A 9,428-nucleotide genomic window follows, 5' to 3' on the forward strand; every position below is an offset into this window, starting at 1 on the left:
GTCCAGATATAATGTCCTTCTATTTTTAATCAACAGTTCTTATTTCCTGTTCAAGCAGTTATGAGTTATCAAAAAGTTGTGTTTGTTATAAATGATCTTATGCTAAATATATATTTTAAGCTGGCAATATAATAAAGCATCAGCTTAAATGCTGAGATTGATTGCATTCACAATCATGGAGTTCTTAAAGTCTTAACTAGTGTTTTTCATTAGGAGCCTTAGAACAAAATAGTATCGAGGTCTCTTCCAATTATTTTATATCATATCATGTAATTTTTTTCATATGATGGTCTGAACTCTCAGAAAAAAATATTCATTCATCCACCTGTACATTTTTCATAGAGAAGTGAGCATTAGAATAACTAACCAAAAATCATTTATTTCTATAAGATCTCAAAGCCATACTCAAAGATCCTATGCCAAGTTTGCACATAGTAAAGACTAAAATTGTGGACCTTGCCCTCAACAACTTGCAATGTAAATACACGAAGGAAATGATGAATAAATGTACCATGAAAGAGAAGTACAAAACCAGAGGTATTTGTGTATAGAACTGCACAACAGGAAGCAGACAGATGGCATGCTAAAACCACAAGTTACCACTTCTCATAACCATCACTGCTTGAATGAGGCATTAGAAGATGGCAATATTGTGACCTCTGAGATCTAAAGCATCAAAGGGAGGACACAGAGACTGAGAAAACTTGCAAAAGTGGGATGATGGTGACTAACATACCATGTTGAGAGGAAACAATCTACTTCTCACTACTGAAAGGGAAAACAGCTGCGGCAAACAGAGAGATGGCATCGTCAGATAAAATAATGACAATGTTTTCAGCTTTGGGAAAAGCTTTTTTGTTTTCTGAGTTATCATTCCAATAATTTCTGCAGTATGGACGAGAGTTTTATTTGAGCTAATAGATATGGAAAAAATACCTAAGACTTACCCATTGCCCAAACATGAGGACTCAAAATAGAGGCAAACTGAATTGGAAAGCTAGGTCATAGGTCTGAATAATCCTAGTACAAGGCAGTGGCATTATTCACCACACCAAATAAAAATGAGAGGAAGACCTGAATTCCCTCAACATCAAAGTGTAATGAATGCTTTTTGAGGGTTGTAATGATGCACTTTTCGGTATATCAATTTCTAGCTCAGAAGAAGACTAAGCATAATGGACATATTAGAAAACACACAGACTTTTCAGCAAAGGAAAGCTAGATACATAGAAAAATATCCATTGTATTACCAGGCTCCAGTGACTAAAAGTCATAAGCCAAGCACTCATCAAATGCCTTTAAAATAGCAAATATCCTTTAAAGAATTTTTTTTATTTTCCTTTCATTTCAGGCCTTTAGGGTACATCTAATTCACTTGCATACCAAGACTTCTAAACTCATAAAGGTCTGAAAACTGTCTTTTTTAAATGAAAGATGATTTTTTTCCACCATATCATCTCTAGATGCCAGCAGCTAGGACTTCAAGAAACATCAAACACAAGCAGAACACCAATTAAAAAACAAACAAACAAACAAAACCCACCACAAACCGTGGTAACATTTCATCATTTCTATCTTAGTTTCCTAAACAAGGCAGTCTAGTACCATCATTTTATCAGTATGTGTACATTTGTCCCTATTTCACCTTCCCTCCCTGCTGATTTGAACTTAATCCATTTTCAAGATTCAAACAAATCCATTAGAGGGGTAAAGGTGTGTATGATTAAAGTTCCTACAACAGACAAGTTTTGCGCAAAACAGCTGCTCAGTAGGAAAGAGTGATGGATTAGTGCCCTCACGGAGGGAAACGTGGGAAGAGTCAGACCTTAGCTAGTTTGTTTAATCCACCCAGAGACAAGAGCAAACAGCGCGATGGCTAGGCACCACACACCCAGTTCTGAGCTAGTGACTGTGCTGCTGCCCCTTGTCCAGCCCACTAACCAAAACCGTAGGTAGATGACAAAGCAAAGGATGCTGTGGTGTGGAAACCCAACAGATCATGGGAGAGAACTGGGGGTGCCTGAATCAGAAGGTCTTAGCGACTTGAGAAAGTGCTCGACGTTTGCATTTGGACAAATCACTCCCCACAAATCAGTAGGAATTGAGATTTCCAAGGTACATTGATTCTGTTACCAATAAAACATCTCCGGTATATATCTTTTTAATAGCTAACTCTACAAGAGAGGTCCCTATGAATCTTGCCATGGGATCAAACCAAAATTCATAGACAAATAAAGTATATGACATGTTTTGACTACTTCAGCAGCGTGTCCTCATGTAATTTATGCTAGACTCCAGAAAGTTTACCAACATGTGTTTATGTATCTAAACATTCACTCCTGATTGGGACTATTAACCTTCTGATGTAAAGGCTGAAGGATCTAGGATCACAGAACAGAGCAGGCTACAATGCTGCAATTACCCTGTGGCTTCTGCCCCAGTATATAGACAAAAGCGCAATGCAAATATCAAGATACAACACTAGCTTATTTGCTTAACTTTATATTTTGGGGGCATTTTTTTAAAGACAGAAATGTTGCTTAAAGGCAAAAGTAGGTTAAACCCCCCCTAATTATGCTTTACAAACAATGAACTCATTATTCCTAAGTGTTCCCATAACATTACACAACTGCAAGATAGAAAACAATTTTTCAGGACGTGACAGCTGTTAGCTCCTACAGCCTGAGGCTGAAACATACTCACAGACACCAGATACACAAGTGGTGTTGGTTCAACAACAAAAGAGCCTGTCGTGCACAGTTATGAACCACGCAGCCCACACACTAGTAAGTTTTCACGGGGACTCCTAACTTTGGCATCAGCCCCTAGATGTGAAGTATCCAAAACTCTTAAGTATTCTGTTTCTCTAATTGCTGGAAGAAAGGATTGTCTCCGTTAGCTCACCAGTGTCAGTTCATCACTTTGACTACGGCTCTCCAAAAGACAAGAACACTCTATCCTTCCTCAGTCTTCACTATTTGATTCTTCCTGCCTATTAAGCAGCATTTGCTGCAATTTCTCATACAACCCTATTAAGTTTAATGGACTGGTTTGAATGAGAAATCATGAAACAGATCAGAGCCCTATTAATCTCACTGTGCTCCTTGCAAAACTAAACAATGTGACAGCACTGTACAAAATGTGAGTTTCTGAATAAATGATATACTTGGGAACCATCGTTTTTGTTGATAAAAAAGCCCCCGATTTCAACACAACCAAAGAATGCTTACCACTTGCCAATGATGAAAATTACTAGTCTGTTTCAAGAAATTATTATAAAAGACTGTACTTACAAATTTTTAAATGAAATTAAAAGCCTTTATTTCATCATTATTGTGACCTCAAAACTGACATATGTGACTTAAGCTTTTAGTTAAAACTTTAAATTTCACAAAATGGTCTTTATCATGTGGCTAATAACATGAACGGCAAAATTTATGACTACTGACTCCCTAAGTAAACACTACAGTAGTGTAGCTATATAAGTAGACTTAGTAAAAATGCAGCATATGAAACTGAACACACAAATTAATCATAAATTAATTTAGTCCACCTTTAATATGTCCCATACAGAATACAAAGTACGAGACATCTACAAATTAATTGCTCCGTTTCTCAGATTCCATTCTAGTCCTGACAAAACATTCAGACAACTGGTCAGCAAATTAAAAGGATGCAAAACAACATACATACTTTATCTTCTCTGCTGAAGACCATTCTGGATATGTAATTATTTGCACAATTTTCCTCCCAACGATTAAAAAATAACCTAATAATAATACATTTTAAGCATCTTAAAAGTTTGGTTTCCATTTACATAAATGGATACATCAACCAATGTTTATATGCCAGCCACTGATCTTTTTCATCTCTGTCATTAAAATACCTGTTACTGCAGCAACATATTATCATTTTCACTTTGCTTTACATACTGTTTCTTGCCACTGTTTTACTTTGTATTTGACTGTATCATTCTGTTTGCACCTACTTCAGAAGCACAAACTACATTTTTTTTTTTATATCACTGCTTGTACGCTGCTGCCAGTGTCAAATTTCTGTCTGCCTCACAAAGATCTTTTTTTCAGGTTGCCCATGCTTCTAGTTGTTTATTAAGAAGACACAAATCCATTTTCGTCATATTGGTAGTTTTATCATTGCCATTATTTTGAAAGTCATACTAGCTATGCAACATAAGAAATATAAACTCAAGTACTCGTTCCCTATTACTTACTCTTTGGCAACTCCCAACAGATGAGACAGAGAAAAGGAAAACATTTCACTACATGCTGACTGAAACTAAAGTAAGATAGTTAAACTCATATAGAATTCCAGAGCTTCTGATACAGGAAAATATGAATTAAGTAGAGGTGACCCCTTTAAAAAGGGTGTAATTATTGTGAAAGAAGTTATATGTATCAAACTAACGACAATTTAATATAGAAGCCAACTGGAAAATCTCTGCCAACCTGTACTTCCACTTCCCGAATATCTGAAAACTGCTCACAATTTAAGATACAAAATTAGCTGGATCAAATCTCATTCAACTGATTTTCCAAAAAAACACATTCTATCTAGTACCAACAGATTTCTATTCCAGAAGAGAAGTGGTATTCCAAGTTAAATGTGTAATTAATAAAATAACATCTCAGTAAATACTGGAAATTTTTATGACATTTGAAAAAATTAAACAATTTGCTTTTCTTATGAAGCTATTGCAACTATGCTCCCAGTTTTATAGACACATCTGTCATGGGGCAAAGAAATATCTTGGTCTTCAACAGGTGCATTTCTCACTACAAGGCAAAGGAGAGAGGGGAAAAAATCCACACAGACCCTTGTAAGAAGGTGTATGGACCTACCTTGGTTTAAAAAGTACTGCTGAACAACAAAGCAGGACTACAGTTCTGTAGCATGCTCCACAAGATGGACTTGCACACTATATGAAAAGTCACCATGCACATAAAGCCACCTACATTTAGGTTTTTTGATTTCAGTTTGTTTGGTTGGTTTTTCAATAGGGATCTTCAGATTACCTACATAATACTACAAATGCTTTAGCTGATACAGTAACAAGTTACTTACAGAAGAATTCAGCTTATAGGAACATGTTCCTCTAAACCTACTGATTCCAAGTTCATCAAGGACGTAAAACTACATAAGCGATTAACTTCTGAGACGTCTACTTAAATGATCTCCTTAACTTTAGCATGTACGTTGGCTTAACACAACTGCCAAGACACAGAGCATGCTCTACCAGACATTCCTTTCTAGCTTGTTCATTTAAAACTACAGAATCAGACCGAGTCAAAGTGCCAGAGTCAAGGTCAAGCTCAGTTTTCATTGGCACATTGACCTACTTATTTTACTCCTACAAAATTGCAATATACAGAACTTTATTTTTTTAAATGGACATTTAGACAATGTCACAGTCAGCATCATGTAATTTCTTCACCTCTAGTGATAGTCAAACAGGAAAAACAAATCCTACGAACTTCCTCTCAATTAAAAAAATCTATTGAAATCTCACACACTGACTGCCAGCCTGCATCTGCTGATTTTTTATGCTTTCTGGGAAAGAGCATCACAAAAAATCTCCTTTAAAATGGCTGTCCTCTCCTTTTGTTCTAACAGCCCAAGGTCCTTACTGTCCTCCATCAAGATACACTTCTTCATTTGTTCATACTGAAGTGAAGCTGATCTCAGAAAAGACTGTGGCTTCTATCACCTAGCACTTTTTTTCCTCTTTGATAAGCTACTTAATTCAACTCCATCCTACTGTGACTAGCAGGAAAAATACAAAAACAAATCCTCCTCCCCTTTTGTTTAATTAGTTTAATTTAGGATTGCAAGTGTTATTAGCACAGTAGTATGTTTATAACGTTTCACCACCCTAAAGCACAAGTAAATTTATCTGCACTGTGCCTCTGCATGCCTCCAGGTTCCTTCTAAAAATCACTTACCCCTGAATCGCTAACTCCCTCTTTGGAAACTACCGTCTTCCTGGAATGCTTCTTTCACTATTCAGAAACATCCCTCATACAATATTTTACCTAGACTCATCTCTCTAGCAGTAGGTATACACCAATGATGCCAAAACATTTTTTGCACCAAAGTCCTACAGCAGGAGCTTCCATTCACCGAATCAACTAAGCTGTGCCTCTTAAAAGCAACTGTATCAATCAGAGAATGCATAATAAGGTGATAAAGTTGATATCAAGTCCAAACCGCATTTCTTTATTCTTGTCTGTAATATTATAAGACCCCTCACTTCTGGTCAAGGAAATGGAACCCACAAACAACAGAATTATATTCATCATTTTTATTATCAATTTGATTTTCCTTTAGGAAATAAGATCACTCATGCAGTAAGACAACAGCAGGCAAACGTAGCTGCAGGAGTAAAGTCTTAGCTTTTAACAGCCACTGACACGGTCAGTCAAGGTATTATTTTAATCCAAATAAAGGCATATTTCTGAAGATGGATTTAATTTATTGGCTTGAATAAGTGTTTGTACTTAGGTAAACTATGAGTAATGACACTTTTATGAATGTGATGAAAGCTTTGCATTAAAAAGTACAAGCATGATAAAGTTACAGTTGTGAGCTATTAAGAAATGACTGCAATTTTTAAAGTTATATGAATACAGTACCTTGCATTATTAAAAAAAAGTAAATCCACTGGTCACATCCTAAACTCCCATATTAGTCTCAGTAACTTCTTTCAAAACATGTAACTGTACCCTTCATTTTGGATGCTGAGGCTTTTGGCTAGACATCTGTGCACTTAAAAAGACAAGACACTCATTCTCAACAGAGCAGCTCCATCTTTTGGAGATTTTAAATGGCAGTTTTCATTTCAAGTTTATGACTCCAATAATAATGAGGTCCTAAAATTAACAACCTTCAAGACAATACTATAACCTTCTAAAGGTCTATTTGAAAGATAAAAACTCTTTTATAGGTATAAGGCCTAATACTGGTATCAGTAATAAAAATATTTCACAAAGTAAAAGACTTCTTATTCAATTCCAAAGCAGTCGCTCTAGATTCTCAGTATCATTTTTATCAAACAATTACTTCATGCACCTAGACATACACAATAATTGTACTGTTACAACTACTAACTGTGCTCCTTCAACTCATTTGAGATTGAGGCACAGATATTCAGTTACTTAGGTGCCCCTGATGATTTTAATTAGATACCAAAATATCTTTCAGGATCCGAGTTTTATCATTTCCTTTCAAAATATTTAAGCTTGAAACAGCTTTTCAAAGAAATATTTACCAAGCACCAACTCATTCTCTTAAAATAACCTGAAAACTCATCTGTTTTACAAGTCTGTACACAACACCCACCATCCCCGTGTAATACACAGTAAATACTGATTGTCTACTATAAACTCATAAATCTTATTTTACTACGCCTATACCATTAACCCTACTGCATAGGTTGTTAGTATAGATACATACCCAATACTAAAATGTATATGACAGCATAGCAATATAAACACAAATAATACCATAAACATCACTACAGTGAGTATTCTGGTGAAATAAGGACTGCAATGAAAAAAGCTCCTAGTTTAATGAGGTCTTTGTTCTACTCTGAAATATCCTGTTCCTCTGTTAAACTCTATGGATTATTTTGCACAACAACGTCTTCGTACCAGGAAGAAGCCTGATTAAAACCAAAGCCAATTTACTTACTTCACTTCCTACTGCAAGGCAGACCTCCAGAGGAGCAGGTTACTGTTTGAAAACTCTTAAATTCCTTTATTATAACAAGTATAACACAAAGTACTGAAAGAACTGAATTCTGTGGTTTACGTGTCTACTGAAGCTCTTACAAAACACATATCTTCATGATTTTGAAGAAGTTTTGCCCCTCACTCCCATGTATTTAAAAGTTAGTGGAACACACAATACAACACTAAGAAGCATGGCCTGCAAGAGATACTGAAGAAATTGGAGGGTTTTAGCCCAGGGAAAATCTAACTGAGGGAAGACACATCCAACAGTTTTCTAATACGAAACAGGCAGACAAGAAGGCAGTTAATATCCACACCTCTTAAGGACAAGACAAATGACATCACCTACTAAACCAAAGACGACTCAGGCTGGACAGTTATAAAATGACCATAAAGTTTGCCAGGATCTCCTTCCAGAGCACTCCAGTTCTTGCACAAGTCACAGGACTTGCAGCCCTGCCTCTTGAGCAGCATCAGCACCAGCCAACTTGGCTCTGGCCGACGCTCCTTTCTTCCAACCCTGACTGAAATTCTGCATTAGGCATGAAGAAAACTTCCCAACAGTAAGGACGGTTATTGTTCTCCTCAGAACGTGCTATCTCCGTTATTAATTTTCTGACACTAAGTTTGGCAGAGCGCTACCTGGGCTGCCTTGGAGTATCAAGGGACACGAGGACCTGTCAAAGCCCATCCCCAATCCATTTTTCTGCTTCATTCACTTCTAAGCAGGAACAATGTCCTCGTTTTGACTACTGACTATAAGCTTTAAGCATCTTGACCCCATGTCTTTGTCCCATTTTTAAAAGGCTTCCCAAGTTCACGAGGGACTTAATGCAAACAGAAGACCAGTCAGCGGCATCTGTTGCTCAAGACTGCTGCTTTCAACATCAAAGAGAAACTTTTTTTTTTTTTTTTTTTTTTTGGCACGCACCGCTTCATGCCCACGCTACAATAACCAAAACCAGAGGACCGGCACGGCCAGGCCCGAATCCCACGGGGCTGGACACAGCCTCCCAAAACGGGGGGCCAAGTTAACCCTCCCCAGCTGCTTCCAGCAAGGCGCCCGTCAGCCACAGGGCACAGGAGGGGCTCTCCCCGCCACCGTGGGCAGGACACGGCCTCCCACAGCTCCCCGCGGGACGAGCCCCCACACCGGCAGGGCACCCCCCCACCCCACCGGGGGGGGGGGGTGTCTCTCCTCGCCCCTTCCCCTCACCTCCAGCTTGTGGTTGATCTGGGACACGGTCTGCGCCTTGTGGCAGAGCTGGGCGAAGCAGGAGCTGAGGCTGGTCATCTTCTGCCGCCCCTCGTAAGTGATGTCGGCCTGGTCGGGGTCGATCTCGCCCAACAGCAGGTCCACGTCCACGAAGGCCTTGTCGAACTCCTTCTCCAGCACCTCCAACCACCGGAACATGGACACCCCGCCGCCCGCCGCCGCCGCCGAGCCCGAGCCCGCCGCGCTCCCCCCGCAGGAACCGCCGCCCGCCGCCGACATGCTGCCGCCGCCGCCCCCTCCCCTCACAGGACCCGGCCCCCCGGGCAGGGCTGGGCAGGGCCCGCGCCCCCCCACCTCAGCCTCCGCCGCGCCTCAGCCGCCCCCCGCGGCCCGCTCCCTGCCCCCGCCCCGCAGCACAACGCGGCGGCGAACGGCGGCCCCGGCCCCGGCCCGACTCCACCGGG

At 39.5% G+C, this 9,428-nt stretch overlaps 1 protein-coding gene across 2 annotated transcripts in view; it reads right to left on the reverse strand.

Moving 5' to 3' along the window:
* GOPC (golgi associated PDZ and coiled-coil motif containing) overlaps positions 1-9,365 on the reverse strand; it is a 28,098-nt gene extending 18,733 nt beyond the window's left edge. The window contains exon 1 of one of the 2 annotated variants that reach the window (XM_075046830.1): positions 8,965-9,365. In XM_075046830.1, the coding sequence (XP_074902931.1) occupies positions 8,965-9,243 (279 nt within the window). In that variant the 5' untranslated portion in view covers positions 9,244-9,365. The remainder of the gene's footprint in view (positions 1-8,964) is intronic. The other variant, XM_075046834.1, reaches the window with a different exon arrangement.
* Positions 9,366-9,428: the final 63 nt, after the last annotated feature.

The sequence above is a fragment of the Buteo buteo genome, chromosome 15 (assembly GCF_964188355.1).
Source record: "Buteo buteo chromosome 15, bButBut1.hap1.1, whole genome shotgun sequence".
Taxonomy (NCBI): domain Eukaryota; kingdom Metazoa; phylum Chordata; class Aves; order Accipitriformes; family Accipitridae; genus Buteo; species Buteo buteo.